At 44.7% G+C, this 24,987-nt stretch overlaps 1 protein-coding gene across 1 annotated transcript in view; it reads right to left on the bottom strand.

Moving 5' to 3' along the window:
- SETX (senataxin) overlaps positions 1–24,987 on the bottom strand; it is a 48,339-nt gene that overhangs the window by 18,219 nt on the left and 5,133 nt on the right. Inside the window, exons 2-14 of the mRNA XM_063316327.1 lie at positions 19,659–19,839; positions 17,371–17,578; positions 14,802–14,911; positions 12,477–12,696; positions 12,067–12,183; positions 11,594–11,765; positions 10,943–11,033; positions 5,861–9,811; positions 4,401–4,503; positions 3,468–3,641; positions 2,463–2,689; positions 1,680–1,847; positions 890–1,040 (exon numbers count right to left, since the gene is read on the bottom strand). Coding sequence (XP_063172397.1) covers positions 890–1,040; positions 1,680–1,847; positions 2,463–2,689; positions 3,468–3,641; positions 4,401–4,503; positions 5,861–9,811; positions 10,943–11,033; positions 11,594–11,765; positions 12,067–12,183; positions 12,477–12,696; positions 14,802–14,911; positions 17,371–17,578; positions 19,659–19,838 — 5,872 coding nt within the window. The 5' untranslated portion in view covers position 19,839. The remainder of the gene's footprint in view (positions 1–889; positions 1,041–1,679; positions 1,848–2,462; positions 2,690–3,467; positions 3,642–4,400; positions 4,504–5,860; positions 9,812–10,942; positions 11,034–11,593; positions 11,766–12,066; positions 12,184–12,476; positions 12,697–14,801; positions 14,912–17,370; positions 17,579–19,658; positions 19,840–24,987) is intronic.

Below are 24,987 nucleotides of genomic sequence, written 5' to 3' on the forward strand. Positions count from 1 at the left end.
GGGAGGGCCAGAGGAACTTTGAAAGTTGCTCAGCAGGTGCCTCCCATCCCACCAATGGCCGTATCAGAGACTGTGTTGTGTTTAAAAAGATTGGAGACCCCAGGGATTTATTTGTCGGATTTGCAGCTTCCCTAGGATGACTTTCAGCCATCGGTGTGAAAAAAGAACGATACTGCAACTGAGGAAACTTCCCCCTGCAGATACATACGTAATGTAACGAGCTATGGTTTGCAAAATACAGGTGGTCCTCGTTTAGCGACCACAATTGGGACCAGCAACTCAGTTGTTAAGTGAAGTGAAACTGCGATAGTGTTTTCTTTGGTTTTCAGACCTGCGAAGGCCATAAATGCGAGGACTGGCCACAAAGTTACTTTTTCATCACCGTCGTAACTGTGGATGGTCACTAAATGAGTCAGTTGCTAAACAAGGACTACCCATATGAAAACTGCAGAATATCTGCATTCTTCAGAAATGGGTTGCCACTCTCTCAGTGCATCAGGTCAGCAAGACCATCAAGAAATCTCTGCCTTAAATTGCAGACATAGGGTGTTAAAGTAAACATATTAAATTGCCAAGACTTCTGTAACCTAATCCTTCTTTGCTTTCAATAAATCTAGTTAAAGAAGACTTTGTGAGAATCGTGCTTTTTCCCTGTAGGCAGCGGTGAAGGGCATGACATAAACAACAAGCCAGTAGATAAGGGGTTCTTGAGTCCCTCTTCTGAAAGAACAAATGCCACTGAATATTACAACTGGCACAACATACATGGTTGTTTTAATGACTTAACACTTTTACAATTTCTCCTGTTGGGTCCAGTGACTGCTATCCTCCAAAGTACAACTACCACAAATTAAAATAGGGAAGGAAGGGAGGAGAGATCCAAGCATACCTAAAGGATTTTTCTCATTGAGTTTTTTGAATTCCTCAATTATTTTTTTCATGAGGTGATCCACGGCAGCGTTGGAGGGCGCACAAACCAACACGCGGTTCGTCTTGATCTTGGCGTTCAGCCTCTGCACAGGATTCTCCTTTCCCGTTCTCTGGAGATTAAAAATTACACACTGCAGTCTGGGATTCTGGGTATGAATCTAGGAAATGGTGAAATCCTTGAGATTTGCCTTTTTGTCTTTGGAGGAAGGCAGCAGTGTTGAGCTCTGTTGCCAAGAAATCTACAGGATCCATATTGATAACAGGGATATTGGCCTGGCTTCCACACCCCACTTTAATGCATTTGTTTCTATTTGAAGACATCCATTTTTTAAAAAACGGGAAATGGACAAGTTGAAAATCAAAGTGCCAATCCATAAAAGCAATCCTTATTAACGAGAATGCCTCTCTGCCCCACAGAGCCACCCATCCATGATCCAGGAGATGTTCCTCAGAAAGAACCACAGCAGTTGATGGCAATCCGTGACTTTGAAAAGACAGGGACCACTCAGAAACGAAATTGTGGAAACTGGGGTGATAAGGAAGCATTTTTGGCCACTACAGGGACTGGGATGGAACAAACGCTATGGGTCAGGTTTCTAGGAGCATACAGAAGGCAGCAGCCGTTGTGTGAGTGAGTGGGCTCACAACACGCTCTCAAAATCCACATTGGTCCCAAAAGACTAAATTCCCCACCCTTAGCTCCCCTCGTGCTAACGATCAGAATATGGAAAGGGATCGATGTAGCCTACCTGGCCGAGGATGCGATGGAGAAGCCCAACAATCACCTTTGATTTCCCTGTCCCAGGCGGTCCATGGATTAAGCAGACCTTGGGTGCATTTGGGTGCTGTGTTATCATGGCGTAAGCGCTTTCAATTGCTCGCCTTTGACCTTCATTGAAGTTCTTCATGTAAGAAGCCTGGGGAAAGAGAGGAGGACAGAAGAGCACCAGTCATCAGAAGGTACCGTCCACCTCTATGACTTACTGTAGATGTCCTCTCCTCCCCCTGCAAACTCAGGTCTGAATCCCTCCTTTCTCCCAATGGCAGGAGAAGTCAAGACTGGGAAAGAGTGGCCTATTTCACACCAAACGCAGGTTACAGGTAGTCCTCACTTAACAACCATTCATTTAGTGACAGTTTGGACTTATGACAGTTCTGAAAAAACCGACTTACAACCGGTCCTCACACTTACGACTGTCACAGCATCCCCGTGGTCACGTGATCACGGTTTGGGAGCTTGGCAACTGGTTTGCATTTATGACCATCACAGCATCCCGTGGTCACCATTTTCAACCTTCCTGGCCAGCTTCTGGCAAGCAAAATCAGTGGGGAACTGCATGGTTCACTTAATACCCATGGTGATTCACTTAACAACTGCCACAAAAAAGTCGTAAGATCAGGTTGGGTCCACTTAATGACCGCTTTGCTTAGCAACCAAAATTCCAGTCCCAGTTGTGGTTGTTAAGCGAGGACTACCTGTATAAGAAGAGAAAAACCAGTGCTTAGCTTGAACGAACTATCAACATTCTTACAGGTTTTTCAGAGTCGGTGTTTAGGTCTCTTGGAGAGAAGTGGGGGAAGCTTGGACACAGGATAGGCACAACCAGTGGGCTTCGCTTCAGCATCAAGAGGGCCCGGAACCTTCGCTGGGTTGTTGCCAAGGAGCTGACCACAATGCATTTCACTTCTTTGTCAACGCGGGACAGATTTCCTTGAGTCTGGATGGAGAGGTGACAAATAATCTGTTGCTCTTTCTTTCCTGTTGTAAGAAACATATCAACAAAGAAGATGTTCGTGCATCATACTTCGTAGGAACTCATCAACGTTCAGGACACAAACCACGGTTTGATCTTCTAACTGGGCATTTTTTAAATCACCTATCTGCTCAGCAGCCCTTCAAAGGAAGCCAAAAATCTCAGGTCAATTTTAATGTATCTTCCATGCTTTTAGCTGACTGCACCCCACCCTCCTTATGCTGGTCTTTGACCATAATATTTATTTGTTCAGGTCAATTTTGACATCATACCAAACCACGGCTTGCAAAGTGCGTTTTAATCCTGATTTCTGACTTGCCAAGCACAGTTGGTTGATACAGACGTCACGCCAAATGATCACTAAACTTCCTTCACCAAACAGAGCCAAAATGTTGCACTTAAGACGGGAGAAGCTGTACAGTAGTCTGCTCTGACGCAAAGCTTGAACTCATCATTTATCAATGATTTCTTGATTACAGCTACGGCTTAGTGGCTTGCGTGAAGTTTCCTTGCTTGTTCCTGGTTTTATGCCTGTCCAAACGTTTAGTCAATCCAAAATTGCAAGGCAAGAACAGGTATTCAAAATAAGGGAAAACAAACTAGGAACTTGCTCAAAAAACTGATTTATTTGCTGATTTGTAAAACCAACCTGGATTATTTATCCACGTAAAGGAAGCCCAGATTTCTAACCCAGAAAACTAATTACAGTTCTTTGGGCAAGCAGCTAGGACAGTCTTTTGATGTGGTATTTAAGCAAAACGCAAAACAAACAGGAATATTTACTAGTATCATGGACAGAAGGATGAGAAAAGCGGGTTACAAAGCCAACATGGCGAATGGCACGATTCTTTCCCTCTTGCTCGTCATAATAGGACCGTTTGTCAGACACTATAAGGAAGACTAAGTCATCATCCTTGGGATGGTGCTGATTGTCCAGATCATGCTGTGAAATGTTAGCTGGGAAAAAACAAACAAACAAACAAACACAGGATGATCAATGAGGTCTCCTCAGAAGGCCACACGTTATGAATCTCTGAACATTAAAAAAAAAAACACCTTCATGTATCAAATGCATCAAAAGATTCAAAAGAAGTACAAAGGCAAGTTTCTCCAGAAGGCATGGGAACCACCTGAGATCATTTTCAGCCTCCAAGTTGCGACGGTACAACGGTTTTTATTATAATGTTACTACATAAAATATTTTATTTTATCTATTTGTTTTAAAATGTTATTATATAAAATACATATTTATAATTTTGTTATAGTTCAGCCTCCAAAACACAACCGCACAATGTTTTTTTTTAATTATTATAATTAGTCCCCTTGCTTCTACATCTTTTATTAAATGAGGTTTGAATCCCAGACCAGACCAGGAAAGATTCAGGAGACTGTTTTGCCTACAAAGAAAACTATCTGATCGTCAGTTGACAGAAAAGCAGGAGAAAAGAAAATGAGTTAGACCACGCCCTAACGTACCACTTTGTGATATTTATTTATAAAATTTGTATACGGCTTCAACCCCAAGAGACTTGGAGTGGTCTACTGGGGTTTAAATACTTAGCAATATTAAATAATACAGTAATGGTACTGTAGCATCAGCAGTACTTACAATTAAAACTGGTCTGCGATGTTGTTATGCAACAACTTTATTGTATTTACCTATATGTATATCTATATTTATCTTTAGTTCTTGGCTTCATACTGCTATATTCTCACCTGTGAAATCTGCTTTGTTCAAGTCCATGTTGAAGTTCAGCAAATTCAAGCAGAAGGGCTTTTGTTCTTTCAACTTCTGATTCTCCAGCCATTCATACGCCACCTAGGAATGGGGGGAAGCAAATTCTGGTTTAACATACCAGCTGGATCAGACACCGCCACATCTGTGACACGATATTCTGCTCTGACATGGAAATGCTTTTCATCCCCTCCACCATCTCACACCTCCAAAGACCCCTGGTGGGAGACTTCCAGAAGGGCAATCATGCTGATACTAAAATACGGCCTCTGGCCTGAAGTCTAGTGCCCGAAACATTGAGTAATCACACTCAGACTGAATTCACACACAGTTTGCTTCATCATGGAAGAACCATCTCATCTGTCCAGCATCTGTTTGAAGATGGCTGCAGAGAGCTCCCACCCCTAGTTGCTAATTGGTTTCACTGAACATTTAAAAAAAAAGAAAACCCTTCACGTATCAAATGCATCAGAAGATTCAAAAGAAGAATGAAGGCGTGTTTCTCCAGAAGGCATGGGAACCATCTGAGATCATTTTCAGCCTCCAAAATACGACTGCGCAGTGCTTAGTCCCCCTTGCTTCTACATCTTTTATTAAATAATGTTTAAATCCCAGACCAGACCAGGAAAGATTCAGGAGACTGTTTTGCAAACAGCCACCCGCAAGCAGCCACTCTTTCCATTCATAACTTTCAACCCAAGTCTAATTTAAGGTGACTTAAACTCAGCGTCACGAGAAGAGCAGAGAGCACGTTGTCTTTTTCTACACAGCAGCCCTTGAGCTCTTTGAAGAGTCCCCTGTCTCCTCTTAGTTTTTCCAGGATAAACATACCCACATTCATTTCACTACTTGTTTTCCCTACTAGTGATGAACTTGGTTGCCCTTGTCTAAAAGGCTGTTGATCTACAGCACCTGGAAACGCAATGGAAAAGACAGTGAGGGTCACTCCACCCCAACATACATCAGGAATATATTTGGCTGGGGATGAATAATGGTTCAGTGGCTGAAATTCTTGCAACCCCAAGAGAAGGGAGGTTTGTTCATTAGCTATGGATACACAGCTGTTCTACCAGCCTTAATAGCATTGAAGATGCTACCTAGGCAGATAAGGAAATGTTGCAGAGGAAAAACTAAGCTCATAGAACTTTTACAGCCCAACATTCCTCTTTTCAATAGACTGACATCCTTTTTTTTTCAACTCAAAGCAACTCTCGGCTTCCGTAAAACACAATAAAGTCATGCAAAGTTATATTTTAAAAAAAAATCATGTGAGGTAGAGCTGAAACAGGTATTGTGCTCTTCCTCTGCCTCATGCAGAACAACTGACAGAGGTCTGTTCTTGTTTCCACTCATGCAACCCAGCTTCCCTAAGATGCTGGGAGCAACCTTGACCTGGGTGAGTTAGACACCCAAATGGCCTTTGAGCAAGAAAACCGCCTACCTCTTCAAAGGCGTTGAGGCTCATCAAAGGGAAGATAATGTTAAAATAGTCATCGTAGTCCTGAAATTTGACCGGAACAGGGTTCACAACTGCCTGCAAGAGATGATTCGGTGGCCCGAGCTCTCTGGAGTTGGCAAACATGTCGTAACTCCACTTCAGGATGCATTTGATGAAAGTGCCATAGTCTATATGCTGGCTGTGAGCACTGCTGGCTCGGGCAAAGGAAGGGCGTGCTTCCTGTCCAGCGCCAGAGCGTGAAACGGGCATCCGACTGGCATTACCGACAACATGGCTGTTTGGAACGTTGGGTGGGTGGGAGGCGTTATTCAAATTCTGAGTCCAAGGGATATTGGCAAGAGTCCTCAAGCCATCCGCCTTCACCGCAGGAGGTAGGGCCAGATTTGACTTGGTCTTTGCTGTGGCTAAAGGGGAGGAGCTGGCTTCCAGGTCTTTGGAGAGGCTGGCGATCCGCGAAGAAGCCCTGGAGCTGAAAATTTTCTTTGTGGAAGGCTTGGAAAGCATGCAGGGCCTGGCAAAGATGTGCTTGGGCGGACCAGGCACAGAATGACTTGGGCAGAAGAGCCCTGCTTCACCCACCTGCTTCATACATCCTGTATGCCCGCATTTCTCAGCACCTTGGGGTTGCTCCTGCAAGGTTGGGGGAACATCTAATTCTACGTCTCCGGGGTGACGACTACTCTCCATTTGCGAGCAAAGCTCCATGTCCACCAGATCTCTTTGAGTTAGGAACAAGTCGTCCTCCTCTTCCATGTTGATGTCCTCCTTTAACGTAGACCCACTCTTACTCAAGTCCGTGTTACACCAAGTGGAAGAGGGACCTTCCAACATGCTAGGGTTGGCCCTACTGCCTTCACTTACCGACGAGCAGACATTGCCTGGGGCAGAGCTGGTACTTCTCTGAACATTTGGGCCAGACTTGATAGGGTCTTGCCTTGACGAGAAAAGACTCTCTCTCTCCAGAGACAGAGGTCTAGAATGGGGCCTGCCTTCCTCTTGCGTATGCTGTCGTAGCAATTTCTTCACATGGTTCAAAGAACTGCTGACCTGGCCGGGCTTTTCTTTCAGATTTTCAACCGCCACCTTGCTCGTAGGCTGCACAAGCGACTTGGGAACGGCCCTCTTGGCTCCTTCTCCAACTCGAGGCCCAGGATGTTCTCTGCAAACACCCTGGCCTTTCCCTCTTTTCTCAGGCCTCAACTGCCTGAAGAACTGACGATCCTGGCTGGCTAGCAGTGCTTTGCTCCGAATAACCATCCTGCGAGGTTCAATCAGCTTGGCCTTCCTTTTCTGGGGAAGCTCCCCAGCCGTCTTCCCATAGCTGCGCAACTGGGCAAGGCTGTCTTGGGTCCGCTGGGAGAGGTCAGCCGCTCTGCGGGCTCTCTTCTTCAGGCCCAGCTTTTCTACCGTTGATGTTGGCTCGGGAAAACGGTGGACTTTCTTGGGAGGCACCACGAAGGGATGAACGGATCTAGACAGCATGGCACGCGGCGATTTCTTTTCTGCCTTGACACTTCTCTTCTCGGGACTCCGCTGAGCTGTGTTGAGCCACCTGGATTTTGCCAAGCTCTTCCTTGGGCTGGGAGCGGATTCTCTGGTGACCACTAACGGTGCTGAGGGTCCAGCTGATGGTGCTGAGGGCGGCGCACTGGGTGTAACTGCTTCACTCTGTCTGGAAGACTCCCTACCATCAGCGTGCGTGGCTGTGCTTCCCTTGCTGACACCTTCTTCATCAGCCTGGACAGGAAGCTTTGGTTTGGCTTCATGATCTTTCACCTGCTGTTCCAGTTCCTGCTCAGCTTTTTCAATACTATCATCCCCAACATAGTCTGTATCATAACCCCACTCGTTAAGCTGCCTTGCAACCTCCCAGTCACATGATGTGGAATTGCCAGCGGTCTTCTCCAGAGACACATCGGCCTCCAACGTCTTGTCTAGCTGGCTATCTTGCCAAGCGGAGTAGATATCCTCGTTGGTTTCAAACTCAAAATACTGCGATTCACATTCCCCGTACAGCAACGGAGAACTGGAGACTGCTACAAGATCTTGTTCTTCGGCATCAACATCCTCCTGAAGGGAGCCATTCCCATTCTCTTCTTTGCTTTTTCGACCAAGGTTCACTTTGTTCTCTTCTTCGTCTGAAGAGGTATCTGAAATGATGATGACCTGGTTTGAGGATTCTCCTGCGGCAGAAGACAACTTGCCACTGTCACTCTCAGACAAAGATCTAAGTGCTCCTTGGACCTTCCTCTGAATACGGTTCTGGTAACTTGAGGTGCTTTCTTGACAGGCAACGGAGGACAATTTGCTATCTCTATCTATTTCAGGCTTCATCACTCGGCTGGCGGGGACTATAGATTTCTTTTTCACTAGCTCTTCTCTAATCTCCATCAAGGGAACATTAAGCTCATCATCTGTGCTGCTTTCTTCTGAATCTTCTCCACCTTTCAAAGAACTCTTAAATTCTCCCAAATCATCTTTGGGTTCCTTTTTTATGGAAAGAATTTCAACCTGAAAGCCACCGTCTGAACTCAGTACCGGTTTACAGTTCACCCAATCTGACGTACTACTGCCATCCCTCGCAATTCTCCTCTTCGCCCCTTCCTGACTCTGATTCTCCTCCTTAATAGACTGCTGCTGTTCACTCTCTGGCCCCAGCCAAGTATTTCCTCTCTTCCGGTTCTCAACAAACTGTTTTAATTTCAAAGTAAATTCAGCTTTGCTTGACTTAATTTTTTCCGTGATCGTTTTTGGAATCGTCCTTCCTTCTAAAGCAGGACTGCTGTCCCGGTGGTTGGGACTAGTTTTGACAGTTCTTGGCAACACCTCTTCCTTCCCGCTGGTGTCTTCAGCCCCTTTCTTCTGAAAGCCTTTGTCAAAACCATTCTGGTCCACCGGTGCATGGGGAACGCTTCCCCTGTTCTGGGCATCCATGCATCCCCTTGCTAATGTAGAGGGCAACTTACTGTCTTCGTGTATTAAAATCTCTTGAGTTTCTTGTTTAATGTTGGCTAAGCGGAACTCCAAATTTCTCTGATGGCTTAGTTCTCGACAAATGGCTCCCTCTGGTTCCTCATCTAAGCTACGTTTTTTCTCAGACAATGATCCTTCTCGGAAAACTTCATCCTGCCTTCTTGGTGGCTGATAGGAGGAGTGTTCTTGGTGAGGATGGACTGGACTGCTACCATCTTGATTTCTGAAGAGGCTGGATGGCGTAACGCAACTTGCAGGATTCTCTCCGTGGGAGGAAATATTTAATGATTTACTCCGGAGGCTTCTTATGATCTCGATCAAACATGCCTGTAATTCCTGCACCTGCTGGGGGCTCAGTTTCCAGTCCTCATGGCTACGCCGAAGCAAGTTTAGCTCATCGAGGAACGGGGATGCCTTCTGCCCGATCTGGCAGCCCTCCTTCAGGAGGACCCGGATCAGATTCATGCAAGCAGACTGTACGGAATCCGGTTCCCAAGATGGTACCTTGGCAATGCTTCTGGGCTCGTTCCTGGCCAACCCCCTCTCAGCACCACAGGCGAATGCCACACTCGGAAGTCTGGCGCACTTCACCACCACCTCCACCCACTGCTCCGAGCTGACCCACAGAGTGTTGAAGCATTTTTTCTTCAAGCTTTGCTCCACAATCGCCACAAGGATCCAGATGAAAAACTTGGACACTTTGTCACGAGGCTGGACGGCGCTGTCGAGGACCTCCTTGATCTCTGAATACAGGTAGTGGATGACAACCAAGCTGAAGGCCACTCCCAGGTCCTTGAGATCCATGAGGGAATGGACAAAAGGAATGAACCAGAGGAAAGTGCTGTAGTGCAAATGCATGTCTTGACCGACATCGTACTGGAGCATGACGGTCAGGGTCTGCATATCTTCGTAAAAGCTGGGGCAGTAGTCCAGGCAAGCAGTAGTCCTCGCTCTTGACTCCTGAAATAAAATCCAGACAGCCAATGAACGCTTCCACTCACTCCTGAACTTCTGATCATCTAAGAGGTGGCACTTCTTGCCTGACCAGGCCTTACCCACCTCTCGCAAATCCGGTTTTGCAACCAGAAGAGAAGCACCTGCTGCATACCTCTCCTGTCTGACCTGGTGGGATGGGCAGATGTAATCCAGAAGAAGCAGTCCCTCAAATATAGTAGCCTGGTCCCGTGCCACATAGGGCTCTAACGGTCAAAGCCAGCACCTTGAATTGCGCCTGGAAGCAAACTGGTAACCAATGCAGCCTGTGGAACAGAGGCGTAACGTGTACCCTCCTGGAGGCACCCAGAACTGCCCACGCAGCTGCATCCTGCACCAGCTGAAGCTTCTGGAGGCTTTTCAAGGGCAGCCCCACGTAGAGCACTGATCAAATACAGTTGACAAAAACACACAATACAGGTAGTCCTCGCTTAAAAACCATTAGCGTCACCATTAGCGACAGTCTGGACTTGTGACGGTGCTGAAAAACTGACTTGCAACCGGTCCTCACACTTACGACCGCCGCTGCATCCCCGAGGTCACATGATCACGACTCGGGCTCTTGGCAACCAGTTTCCATTTACTACTGTCACAGTGTCCCACAGTCACGTGATTGCTATTTTCAACCTTCCTAGCCGGTTTCCAGCAAGCAAAACCAATAGGGAACCATGTAATTTGCTTAACAACCATGTGGTTTGCTTATCGACCATCGCAAAAGATTGTAAAATTGGGTCAGATTTGCTTCATGACTGCTTCAGTTAGCAACTGAAATGCTGGTCCCAATTGTGGTCATTAAGCAAGGACTACCTGTACAATCAACAATTTAAAATGTTCAGGATAAAAATTTAAAAAATAGAATAAACGCATAAAACAGCTGGGGCAATCTGAACTAATTAACAATAAAAACATGCACAACAATAAATGAGTAATAATAGTGAATGAATGGAAGACAGGTGCAGCTTCAATTCTTTCGCTTTTTCGTCCCAGAATTGTGATCATCATGTTTAATTTAATTGGATACCTTTTTCACAGAATGGTTTAGTGAACTAATACCAAAACACTGAACCAAATAGTATCATTCTGATGTTCAGAAATTACCTTGTGGGGTTTTTCAGGGCTGTAGTTATATACAAGCTGGCTGCAGGTAATTGTTACATCCCCGTAGTCTGACAGCGGTTCAGATTTTGTCCTGCAAAAGGATGAAGAGAATCAAAGGAAGTCAAAAGGGAGCACGTTGTTCGTGGGCTCTACACTCCAGGTTACAACCATGGACAGTATAAAACTACACTTACCTTCCTGAAACTTGGAACAGGGAACAAGAGAACGAAGTGGACTCAAATACACCCATATTTATCTTTGGTTAGTCAATACCCAAGGAATAAAAATTAGGGGTGTGTGTGAAATGGTTCACGCGCAAACCATCCTGTGGGCAGAACAGATGCCTTCTGGCAACGTGCATTTGGCCAAAACCCAGTTTAGTTTGGGACTCAGAACAAAATGATATTGTTTGGGCAGGACTGAGACAACCAGTGCGGTGAAAGGTGAAAGAAATGCCACCAACTGGAGAGGATCTTTCCGAAGCTAGCAGGTTAAGGTGAATTACTGGTCTCTTGCATCCAGAGAGAACTGCTTTGCAAGTAAAAAAAGATAACTCTGAGGGAGATATGGGTATCTTCCTTAAATCTGAGTCCCTCTTTTTCCATTCACATACTGATTTGCAGTCATTCAGCAAAAGTGAGAGAGAGAGACCTGTGGCAGCTCTGGCGAATGCTCTCTATTTCCTTCTTATAGCTGGCATTGTTGATGATGGTGTGAAACGCCTGGACTGGATCCACCAGCTGGCCCCACACCTTGGACCCCAACTTATCCAAGATCACCATGAAACAGTGGAGGACGGGCCAAAACGGGTCATTGACTCCACCTGGAACAATAAAAAACAAACCTAATTGTCTCCACTTCTTCGTTAAACTTCTACCCCGTGTTCCTTCTAGGAGCTGAAGGGGGCATGCTCAGCGTTCCCACCCTGTACAGCAAGCAGCTCCAGGGAGGCTCAACTTCTTGAGGGTGGTGTAGGACCTAACTCGGCCAGCAACTCTACACAGCCGGTGCCTTTGCGTTGCATTACCCGTTATTAAACAATTAAATGAACCACTGAGCACAGGGGCATAACCCCAGCCTCGGTGTCATTTCATCACTGCCTCCAGAGCTCATTAATCGATTACCATCCGTTTGTTTCTTCATGATGTTCATGATGGACTGCATGAAATTTTGTTTGTCTGGTCCAAGCAGCAGAGAATCCATTGCCTGTTCTTCAAGCACCGACAGCAACATACAGAGGCCTGCGTGAAAATCATCCAAAATCATAGCTGACTTGCCATTTCGTTCCTCGTTTGGCATACCACAAGCGTCTTCCTTAAAACCAAACTCGAGAAGGGGAGCCACAGAAAGAGCTTGGCCACCGCTCAAAAGGTCAACAAGTGACCATGGTGGAGGAAAGGGTTTTACTTCCCTCCCTTCCAATGGATGGAGGCAACTGATCCTTCAAGCTTTGCAAAGCTTCAAGGAGAAGCTGGCTCCCCCTTAGGAACAGGCGAAATCCCAATTCTCATATACTTGCCGTTTCTCTACTTACCAAGCCAGTAGTTTTTGTAATTGGTGATATCGTACAGATGTGAAGGCAACAGGACAAGTTTTGTCTTCTCAATCCCTGATGAGCTATAGATATCCAGATTTTCAAAGAGATCCAGTTCTATAACGTTGAACAAACACATCAGCACTTCTTGGATATCGTAATAATCGTCTCTGTCTACTTTCCCCAGGTTTCTTGCTGTCAGGATGGCCCATCGGCGGATCTATGGATTCGAAGCACCACTTCGTGTTACCCTTACAAGGATGCATTGATTGGCTGCACACCCACAGAATGGCACACCCAAATTCTCACCTTCTGCATGCAAGAGTGAATGTAGGTCGAGGCCTCGAGGCTGCCCACTTCCTTTCTGGCTCAAGTGCAACCAGTGAAAGGAAGGCCCCCTCTTTAGAAGTTCACCGTAGTGCCAGAATCTTTGAATCTGTTATTCCCAAGGAAGCCAGGCTTACAAACCAAGATTTGCCATTGGCCTAGGAACCCCAGTTGATTCAGGGGCAAAAGTCAACCTCTTAGGTTCAAACACCACTGTGAGTTTTCCGATTCTGGAAAGGTCAAGGAAGAGCTGAGCAGGAATGTGCCCTAGCCCATAGTTGGTTTGCGATAAGCCAGGATGAAGAGGACTCTTAGGGTGACTTTCTAGAGTGAATGCTGCCAGAGTTAAGATACTAATGCATACTGCAACCAAGAAGGAAGTCATTGAAAATGAACACAGGAAGCCAAGAGAAATAGAGGAGTGTAATGATCGATTCCAAGGAATATTAATCTGAAGGCCACGCCAACTGAAAATCTTCTCTTTCCACCCAATTCTTTTTCCAGAAGAAACTTCTTGTTTCTTCTGAGACAGCTTATGGGTATCATTCCTCAACAGAAACCTGTAGGAAACAGCCTTGCGCAATCCATCTGCAGGGACAGTGGGAACCGCAGAGAAGTAGAAGACGTCTTTCCCCCTTTGACACCAACCCGAGTTGGACGAGCAATCCTGCTCCAGACGACAAGGTTGACCATGGGTGATAGCAAGAGTTGCACAACACAACCCTGTGGACCCGGGGAGGAGCCTGAACTGGCAAGGGCTGGGAAAAGGAAAGCTCAGGTTCAGATGGCAATGTCATCTGTGGGCAATATGAGGTTGCTTCGAAGTACTGAAGAGAGGAATTGAAAGCATGGCTGAGAGGAAAAACTTGGGGAGGACTGGAGGCAAGTCTCCCACTCTTCCACCTTTTGGAGAAGAGGAGGACAAAAGAAATGTAAATTGGTTTTCACATCTGGAATAGTCTCCCGACAGATGTCTCCGACCCTGTTGGCCTTTCGTAAGGCCGTGAAGACCTGGTTACATGCCTGGGTCTGGGGCCCCGAACGTGTGAATGGTCCCGTTGCTTAGTTACACTAACATCCATGCACTGCTTACTCGGTGGCCATGTATATTTATTCTGTAATTTAATTGTTTCAATAGAAATTGCTTTAATTGTTTTATAGTTTTTATTGTTGTAAGCCGCTCTGAGTCACTTGCTGAGAAGGGCGGCTACAGTAATTGAATAAATAAATAAATTTAAAATCTGGAAGGGCCAGCTTAACAGAGGACTACAGGTAGTCCTCACTTAACAGCCACAATTGGGACCAGAATTTTGGTTGCTAAGCAAAGTGGTAATTAAGCGAATCCAACCTGATCTTATGATTTTTTTTTGTGGCAGCTGTTAAGTGAATCACCGCAGGCGTTAAGCGAACCATGTTGTTGTTAAGTGAATCACACGGTTCCTCATTGATTTTGCTCGCCAGAAGCCAGCCAGGAAGGTCAAAAATGGTGATCATGTGACCATGGGACACCGCGATGGTCATAAATGCAAACCGGTTGCCAAGCATCCAAATTGTGATCATATGACTATGGGGACACTGCGAGGGTTGTAAGTGCGAGGACCAGTCATAAGTCAGATTTTCAGCACCATCGTAAGTCTGAACCATCACTAAACAAATGGTTGTTAAGCAAGGACTACCTGTATATTCAAAGGAAGTTTCTTCTTTAGAAAGAAGAGTGTATTCAGGGAAGTGATTCTGTGGACTGTGAATCACTTGAGCGTGATGTGTTGTTTTATACTTCCTGGTTGTTTGCTGCCTAGAGTCACACAATAACTTGGCAATGAAATGAACAAATGAATGACTAAATAAATAGGACAAGGGAGGAAGATGCTTAACCACACAGACGTTTTTCCGGGTACCAGGCCCACGGCCTGACCAAGGAGTGCTTGCTGCAGAAGAATTCAGCTAGGGAGATGACAAACCCCAGCAGAGCAAAGGGAAGTAACCAGAGCTACTCACAGTTTCATTGGGGTGCACCATGAGCAAATAGATACCGGGATGTTTGCCAACCACCTGATAGGGGTAGTTCATTTCCTCCATTTTACAAAGTGCATCAACGCAGAGCTCGCCTGCAAGTTGGAAAGGAAACCACAAGGTCAGGCAGACATTTCACAAAGCCATGAGATGTCATGCATCTTTCAGAGATCAAAACAACACAAGAAAAAAAATATCACACATTTATTTCTGTCGCATAAACCATTGCTTCTATTCATCTTCAATATCCAGGGTCAAAGCTGACTCCTGCTTCTATGTCTTTCTGTTCTCAAAACACAGAAAGCTCCTTTTACACCCTCCAAAGGTTTTTTTTTGAAGTTTGTTTCTCAATTGATAGAAGAGAAGTAGGGGGGGAAAAAGGCCATAGAGACAAATGGAGAAGGAATATTATCTGCCTTTTTCACTTTTCAGTCTACTTGACTGAAGGAAGTTGCATTAACCTATTCAGAGGCTTGTATTTTTACACCGGCTGTGAAGAAGCCGAAGTTGAACTCATCCAGAAAGCACCAAGGCAGCGATGACTAGAATGCCAGAGGAATGATCTGGAGGAGGAATGTTGAAAAGATTTATTTGAAGACCACAGATATAAGGGCAGAAGCTGGCAGAGGAGGACCCCACAGTGCTCAGGGGCAGATATCAATCTTCAGGGCTGGGGAAAGAAAGACCCTGAATCCATTGATTGGGAAAGCTAGGAAGAAAAGGCTTAGATAACTTGCCTCCTACGTCCTAACCCTTCTGCTTAGATGGACCTCTCTTGATGTCTACAGTAAAAAAACAAAAAAACAAAACAAAATAGAGCCGAGACACATTCTCAAAACTTGCGCCAGAGTGCCGGGGTCTGGAGGGAAGTATGACAACGGATACCAGGTTGCTGAGATATACACTGGACAGGTTCAAGGACGTAGACAACAATGCATAGGAAACGATACGCAGAATCTTTAGACCCTAAAGAGCTTTGGGGAAGGAAAAAAAAAAAAGATTTGCCATCCCCTGGTCTCATTCCACAAGGCTGCATTATAGTATCTTGCCTGTGCTGGATACCAACAAAATACTGGGGAAAAATAACTAATAAAACAGTTCGGCCTAACAAAAATAGCTTCAGAAAGGCTTCAGTACTTAGCCCAGCCTTTCTCAACCTTTTGTCCTGGGAGGCCTAGGGGAACCCCTGGCTCAAATATGGGCCAGAAGTTACAAAATTATTATATTCGTTTCATGGGTAGGCCTGTATAGATGCATTAACAGTGTCTTTAAACTAAAAGTAAAGAATGGAACTTACCTCTTTTAATGTCAAGTTGCCTGAATTCAAAATAATTTTTTAAATAAATTGTGATCTCCCAGGGAACCCCTAGCGGCCTCTCGTGGAACCCTGGTTGAGAAGCCCCGACTTAGCCTAATGCTCGAGGATATAAAACACATGCAGATGATACCACTTTGATGGCTGAAAGTGAAGAGGAACTGAGCAGCATTATGATGGAGGTGAAAGAAGAAAGTGCAAAAGCTGGCTTGCAACTAAACCTCAAAAAAACCAAGATTATGGCAACCAGCTTGATTGGTAACTGGCAAATAGAGGGAGAAAACGTAGAGGCAGTGAAAGACTTTGTATTTCTAGGTGCGAAGATTACTGCAGATGCTGACTGCAGTCAGGAAATCAGAAGACGCTTAATCCTTGGGAGAAGAGCAATGACAAATCTCGATAAAATAGTTAAGAGCAGAGACATCACACTGACAACAAAGGCCCGCATAGTAAAGCAATGGTGTTCCCCGTAGTTACATATGGCTGCGAGAGCTGGACCATAAGGAAGGCTGAGAGAAGGAAGATCGATGCTTTTGAACTGTGGTGTTGGAGGAAAATCCTGAGAGTGCCTTGGACTGCAAGAAGGTCAAACCAGTCCATCCTCCAGGAAATAAAGCCAGACTGCTCACTTGAGGGAGTGATATTAAAGGCAAAACTGAAATACTTTGGCCACATAATGAGAAGACAGGACACCCTGCAGAAGATGCTGATGCTGGGGAGAGTGGAGGGCAAAAGGAAGAGGGGCCGACCAAGGGCAAGGTGGACGGATGATATTCTAGAGGTGACGGACTCGTCCCTGGGGGAGCTGGGTGTGTTGACGACCGACAGGAAGCTCTGGCGTGGGCTGGTCCACGAAGCCACGAAGAGTTGGAAGCGACTGAACAAATAAACAACATAAAACACAAATGCTTACTAAGGGGATGAAACTGCAAACAGAGGTCCTATGTATCAGAGAAGAAGTTGACCCCTTGTTGACCCAACTGTTACTCAAGGCTTGCTGACTAAGCAAATCAGAAGCTGAAAATGCTAGGCTGCTAGAGATGGGCTCTGTCACTAAGGAGTCATGCCATCCTTCTTCCTGTCAACAAGACCATTGCAGAAGCTTTCTGCCTCCATAGTCTCAGTGGACAGAACGCTGTATTCTGTCCCCTGCGCAGCTCAACAAACTTGGCTCCAACAGATCCTGTGGTCTCCGTTCATCAGTGGGGTCATGGGGAGGTCTTCCCCTCCAAAACTCACTCAGATGTTTATGAAGTAGCAGGTAGGGATACTTCAGAACTTCCAGCAGTGGCACCCGGAGACGTTTCTCAAAATTAGGACCGGTGTAGCAGGAGGTCAACGGGGTAACTCTGTCGTCTTCCACCAGGTAGAGGTCATCTTCATCCTCCTCCTCCACGGATCTCTCAAAGTGGTTAATAAGACGGGTAACTTCCTTATCCCACAGAACCTGCAGTTGAAAACAAAAAGAACAAATTCTAGAAGAGCCCCTTATATGGAGTTCTTGCTGAAAGAAGAAAGAAAAAAATTAACTGATGACCTATGGATCTGAAGATTCAGAAAGATGTGGATTAAATGAGGGGGTGGAGGGATTTGTAAAAAGAGTGAGGAGGGACAATAACAACATAATCATCCGTTGAAAAGAAGGGCATCAATATATATTCTCAATGAATATTAGGGAAAAAAAATAGAATAGCACTGTGGTCAAGTTGTCTGTCCTTGGAACCAGGCTAAACTTCTGCTGGGAAACTGGGAATAACTTCTTAGGATCAAGGTAAGCTAAAACATTTTTTAAAAACACGAAGCAGTTTAGCACCACGGTTTAGCATTTGATGGGAATGCGGTGGACCATATTGTGCGTCTTGATGCCTTCATCCACTCCAACCTTGCACGTAAAGGGGAAAGTTAGCCAAAGAATTAGCTTGGCCTAGCAAAATGGCCTTGGATAAAATCAGTGCTTTGATTCTTAAAAAAAAAAAAAAGCTTAAGAGCACAAAACACAAGTAGCTCACACAGAAATTGACTCCTAACTATTACCCAAAGCTTGCTAAATAATAGAATCAAAGTGAGAATAAAGGAGTTGTTAGGAAGGTGGGTTCTGTTGTAAACAAGATTGCCATATCACCTTTCGCTTGGCCCATTATTAGTGGGCAGAACCTTGTATTCTGTCCCCCATGATGTGGTGCAAGATAGGGATAAAAGATCCTGGCATCACCCCTTGAACAGAGAACCGGGTGCTGTGTGAATTGGCCGGCTTGGGGTCTCTCCGCTGTTGTTCCTCCGAGGCTCCTGACAGCTGAACGGAGATTGGCTATCATCCCGCTTAGTATATTATGCTACTGTGAGATATACCAAATCCTAAAGAGATTTTAAGCTTTATTGTTAACTTTAGCAGGCAAATTAAAGTTAACGATAAAGCTTAAAACCTCTTTTTTAAAACTGAAATGTTTATTGTCTCTGGATCCTAAAAGAACCAATTGCCTGGCACTTGGCCATATGATGACGCATTTCTCTCTCTATGACACTCAGTTTTGCATCGTGTTGCTAAATAAGTACAATTATTGTTTATTATCTTTCACAATACCATTTACTACGTAACTAAGCCACCCAGTGATTGAGGTTTGCTATAAAAGCTTGTCTATATCACTTTGGCAGAGAGATTAAAGAAGCAAAACAAACAAAAAAAGACTTCGGAGATGTTTTTGGAAATGTACTACTTGAAGTTGACACAATGTTAAAAAATCCCCTCAAAATTTAAACCAAGGCTAAACAAATAAACTGAAGTTTAAAAGTGAAAGCAATCAATGTCTGAGCCCTGCCAAGGTGGAATGTAGCAAGATTAAGTTCCGTTCATTAAAACAACAACACAGTAAGTTAAAAAAATACCCTACTGACTTGTTTCTGAGTTGAACTCCTGAAAAGGAACGTAACACAACAACTATAAAAATCAGCAAAATAACGCACAAGTGTCCTCTGAAATCAAGAAATCCCTTTTTGGTCAAAGTTAGGATCAGTCCAAGCCAACCTAACACCTTAACCACGGCGTATAACTCATCCATAAACCAAGATGAAGCTACTGTCAGGAAACTTTTTATTGAATGTAAATAAAAACTCACAATCCCATGTGCTCCTAACGAGTTCTGCTGATCAACGGGGAAAGGACCTTGAACAGAGAAGATAACCCAAACACATTCCATCTTAACGAGCACAGATAGCGAGCTTGGTACAAGGTCCCTCAGCAGCTCCTTCCCAACCAGAAACGCGCATCAGCGCCCTGGCATGCAAACCGTTAGGATGTACAATGCACATTGAAACGATGAACGTGACAGTTAGGAACCAAAAGGCACTAAGATGTAAAAAGGAGAGAGAAATAAAATGCAAAAAAAACCAAAACAAAAGGAAAGCCCACCACCACCACCTGTCTCTTCTTGTCTGGCTAAGCCTCATACTCACCCTTGAACCCACCTCTGATATCTTTTGCCCACTCTGCCAACCTCTCCCAAGTGGACTGTCCGCCAGAATCAAATTACCTTGTGCAAGGATGGGACCTCATCTCTCGCTTTGTGGTACTCATCCACACATTCCAGACAGTAACAGAGGTCATCGTTGGCCGCAGTGACGTCCTTCAGAGGCAAGGCATCAGAAGCGTAGCTCTTTAATAGCTTCACGGTGGCAGGACCACCGGGGGTACACCAGCAACACGTACTCATTCTACAGGCAGGGCAGAGAAGAAAAAGATGATTACTGGATGGCACGGAAACACTTAGCTCTGATCTGGCACGTGAGCTTGGGGAAAGCGGCCATAGGCCATATTACATGCAGATGTGGTGAGGCTGGGTGGGAAATCAAGAGAACCTACTTCTTCCCCTCTGTCCAGGCAGCGATCAGGTGCCCAGACAACTGGTTATTTTAGACCCAGAGACAATAAGCAGAGAGAGAGATTAAGCTTTACTATAAACTTAAACAATTTATAGCATAAAGGAAGGAGAATCATTACATACCAACATTTATATTACCATACTTACCATACCCATATTTTACCATATTTACTTTATTCTTATTTGTTTATTTATTGTAATTTATATTTTATGACTTTAACTCTGATTCTACGGCCAACCGCCCAAAGTCCCACTCTTTGGAGGGAGATGGGGGGTAACGGAAGTTTGAAAAACAAACAAATAAATAAATAAATACCAAGCCAATTGAAACCCCATCTCCCATAGGCTGTCAGGAGCCCCTTCATAAGGACAGCAGAGATACCCCAGGTCGGCTCCATTTCCACAGCCCAGTGCCCAGGTCTGTGCAGAAGCTCCCAAACTCAAAAGACAATCCTCAGGTTTTTATCAAAGTCTGGCCCTAAAGCCTCGTGGCCCTGTTTCCATGCTACCGAGACTGCAGGACCTGACTTTGATTGGATAGTTCCCAGGATCTGGAGCACCTGTTTACGACATAATCCAAGAACTTGGGAAGCTATACACATAAGCTAGTGTTAACCTAAACGATCTTGGGGTTTTATTTATCTTTTTTTTTTATTACTGCCCATCTCCCCCAAAAGGGAGTTTTCTCCCCCACATTTCAAACAGAAATAAAAAACAAGCCAGCTAAACATTAGTATAACTCAAAATAAACGCTAAGCTTCTTCGTGTGAAGGAGAAAAATCAAAATATGTCACTTAAACCCCGCCAAACGCAAGGGTCTTCCGCGTTGCCGCTACACCCTCCCGCAGTAGGCACAATCACCAAGATAACAGCATGCAAGTACAACCACTGTAGAGATTGACTGACTCAAAGCTTCAAAACAGTTGTCCCTTTCATAGATTTCTCAGTTGTCCCTTTCATAGATTTCTAATTAGAGGCACGCCTTGCTGATCAACAAGATGCTCCCTATAAGCAGAGAGGCTACCTAAAGCAGCAACCAAACGTGGTTACCAAAACTTGCCTTCTAGCATTTTCGTTCTGCGAAGACTTGCCAGTGTGAAAAAAGGGGGGAAAGAAATAGCCACAGAAATTCACCAGCCCTTGCAAGCTATAACTAAAAGCCGGGCTCTCAGCCACTAAGCACCCATGCCGAGATGCACATCACAGACAGAGTTCCTCTTTTCTCTATTTTTATAACCCAAAGGCACTCAAAGACTCTGACCAGCTGATTCCCACCAGTCTTGTCATGGAATATCGTAACAATTGAGGCGGCGGCCCAGGGAGGGCGCTGAAGGACTTCGTTGTTTTAATCTGATAACTCACACACCACTGAAAACCAAATTTCTGGCCTACGCACCATTGTGGCTGGAATACAAGAAAGCACAGGGTTTGATTCTTCTTGGCTCACCTCACAGTTGCCCCCTTTTGATGGCTCCGTCAACTGTCTATAGGAATCATTTTACTGATTATCTTTATAATTTTGACTTGCATAATAATTCAGTGTTTACCGTTGTGTTCTAAAGGCTGCGCCCAACTCTGTGAAGTTCTTCGGCCCTCCCAAATCTGGTATCAGACCACCGTTAAGCTACCTGTGGTCCCGTACGGTTCTGTGACTCGTGAAATCGTCCAGAACCAGAAAGGGGGGACTTGGGGGCTGGAGCAACTTCCAGGGAATTTTTCATTGTTATTGTGAATGTTCCGATGAATGTCCACATTGTTGTTGCGATCATTAGTGACTGATCGTATAGCGGCATGTAATGTAATTGCAAAAAAGATAAAAGAATGTTCAGCACCTTTGTAGTTACATACACGGTTACTCAAATTTAGCAAGGTCAGCTTGGGAGCAGGCCACTAGGAGGGTAATTGTTTTAGGAACAGGTCGCTAGGAGGGTAATTGGTGTTTTTGGCTTAACAAATAACTGAGTTTATAGATCTATTGACACTGATTAAATATGTAAACGGCAGTGATATAACATGCTTTGTGTAGAAATAGTATAAAAGAGGAAGTCTGCTCGTGTTCGGGGCTTTCCCCCTTTAGCTGAGAGTCTCCATGTTATTCAGAGCTCTGAAATAAAGTGGAAAAAAACCTGATCTCCATCCTGGTGTTTTATTGGGCTGCACCAAGTCCTGAACCTAATTAAGGGGTGCTAAAATTGACACCCATCAGTGCCAGCTGTCCTTGGGCAGTTCTTGATCCTGGAAGTTCACGTCCTGATTCTTAGTACCTTGATCCATCAGTCATAAGTTGATCTCTTCCTCCTTATACAAGGCCTTCAGTATATATTGTTTTCGATCATTCTAGCATGGTACGGTGTCTTCCCCCTTTTATCCATGCTCCCAGATGGGCCTGCAAGTATTCCATTAAACTGATTGTCCATCATGTAGGACATTAAGCTGGTCGTCCATCTTGATCCCTGGAGGAGGTCATTCACTGGACAAGCCTACGAAGTGGTTAAGTTTTGTTCAAATGTGGGTTCTCCTTGGTTCAACCAATCTTTGGCTTCTGCATCTCCAAACACCAACAGAAACAACAACATACATTAATTACAAAGAACATTGTGATTAATAATAGCTGATATGAAGGCAAGGTCTTCTTGCCCACAACTACATGTCAGGATGAAAAAAATAACTCTTTAAACCTCTAGAAATGTCTCATCCATCACACCAGAAACTATGTCCTCATCTGCATGTCCGAATGAGGTCCAACAGAAAGCTAGATTACTGCGCAAAAATGTCCTAAAGCATGCTGTGGGAAACCCAGCTACTGTCTTGGTACAAGGGATTTTAGCAAAATATAAATAGGAAAGTGTTTGCTACCAAGAAAATCCAGCCTTCTTCTTCCTATTTCTCTGCCTTTGGGGGCTGAGAGACATTCCAGAAGGATGTTAGAGGGTCCTTGAGAAAATAGGAAACATTCTGATAAACGGGTGCTACCTCATGCTTTCAAAATTAGAAATGCACCCCCACCCCACAAAGATACCTAACACTGTCTAGGTTGTGAGAATCTAGCCACGGCTCTAAATCACAGTATGATTTGCTTGGGCCCAGCCCATTGTGCCGATGCACCGCCGTTGTATTTCGTTAACTAATTTTTTTTTTTCATGCTGTACACACCCAACCTCAGAAAATAAAAGCCACCAAGGAGGAAAATGCTTTTGGGTGAGGCCATAGTACAGCCCATGTAGCAGGAACCAGGTAGGAAAAGGCTGATAGAAACTACGGATGACCATCCAGACGCATTCAGACATCAAGTCAAAGCATTGTTGACCCCAGCACAGACATGCCACAACAACAGAAAATCAAAATTTCAGGCAGAGGGGAATCCCAGCACAAGATAAACGTACATGTTGACTATGAGGCTTGTGAATCAGTTGCTCTGTGTATAGGCAGTATAAACCAGGAAGCCTAGATATTGTACCAGCAGTTAAATCTCAAGGCCGGGGTTTCAAAACCAATTCCCTGTAGGTTCAACAGTGCAGACAAAAGACGACCAGGCAGAGAAAAGGCATTTATCCCAAAATTATAAATCATCACACTGGATCTAAAAAAGCAACATGTTTCAGCTTAAGTAGCCTTCTACCACAGATCTCTGAAGTGCCACAAAATACTGGAGTCCCTGTGGCAAATGAACAATGGAGGGATTCTCCATTGTTTCACATAAGTGATAACTGCAAGGTTGCCGTGTCACCATCAATTAGCCTAAAGAAAAACAGGAGTGGGTTTTTGCATGAAAAGCTGCAGTGGAAATTTTGGAAGACCATTGTATTTCGAGGAGTTTAAGCAACATATTTGAATTTCTCCTTCACATGAAGAAGCTTAGAGTTCATTCTGAGCCGTAGCAATGTTTAGCTGGCTAGTTTTTCACTCTCACTTGGAAAGGTCGGGGGGGAGAAGAGAAATCCCCAAATTGTTAGCACTAGCTTATCTGTATAGCTTCCCAGGCTCTTAGATTATGCCATAAACAGGTACCCCAGACCCTGGGAACCCCACTCAAGGTGAGACCCTGCAGTCTCAGTGCCATGGAAACAGGAACATGGGGTTTTAGGGCCAGACTTTGATAAAAACCTGAGGATTTCCTTGAGTTGGGAGCTTCTGCACAGACCTGAGCACTGGATACTGTGGAAATCAAGCTGCCCTGGGGTATCTCCGCTGCCTTTATTAAGGGGTTCCTGACAGCCAAAGGGAGATTGGGCATCATCTTGCATGGTATGTTATCCTTTTCATGTTATGTTTTCTTGTGTTTCTGTTTAAATCTCTCTGCTTGAGTTAATAATAAAGCTTCAAATCTCTTCACTCACTGATGTGCTTATTGTCCCTGGATCTAAAAGGACCAATTGTCTGGGCACCTGATCACCGCCTGGACACTTGGCAGATCAGCAGCATGGAGCTTGTCTCTAGGATGGCACCGTTTTAAGAAAATACCTTCTCAGTGGTGACAAAACCCAAACTTTGGAACTTCCTGCCTTCTTAATACTTCTCTGAGACAAAATTCCAGACTTTAAGTATGAGTTATGAATACCTATTAATCAGGTAATGCTGCAGCAAGGGTGCAATACAGAAAAATGTGCTTCTTGGCATTTTGGCTGGCATTACCTGCTTAATATAGATTTGTAAGTCATATAAAATTCTAGTTAGAAACAGACTAAGTAAAGCAGACTTCCCCTTCTGTGCTACCACCTACAAATTATTTCCTGTCAGAAGTTGAGAACCGCATTCCCCCAAACACCACCAAACCTATCTTCTGCTTCTTCTTCCCTTTTAATTTATCCGTCCCTTTCTCTTTAAAGATGCCTTGATTTTAACTCAATGGTGTTTTGATCTTTAGCAGTTAGATGCTGCTAAATTTGAGGCATTTTGAAATAGAGGGCACCATACCTTGGCATGTGATTTTTGCAGAATGCACAAAACACCTCTGTGGCTTTCCCCAGATGCCAGCTCATAA

The sequence above is a fragment of the Candoia aspera genome, chromosome 16, assembly GCF_035149785.1.
Source record: "Candoia aspera isolate rCanAsp1 chromosome 16, rCanAsp1.hap2, whole genome shotgun sequence".
Lineage (NCBI taxonomy): Eukaryota > Metazoa > Chordata > Lepidosauria > Squamata > Boidae > Candoia > Candoia aspera.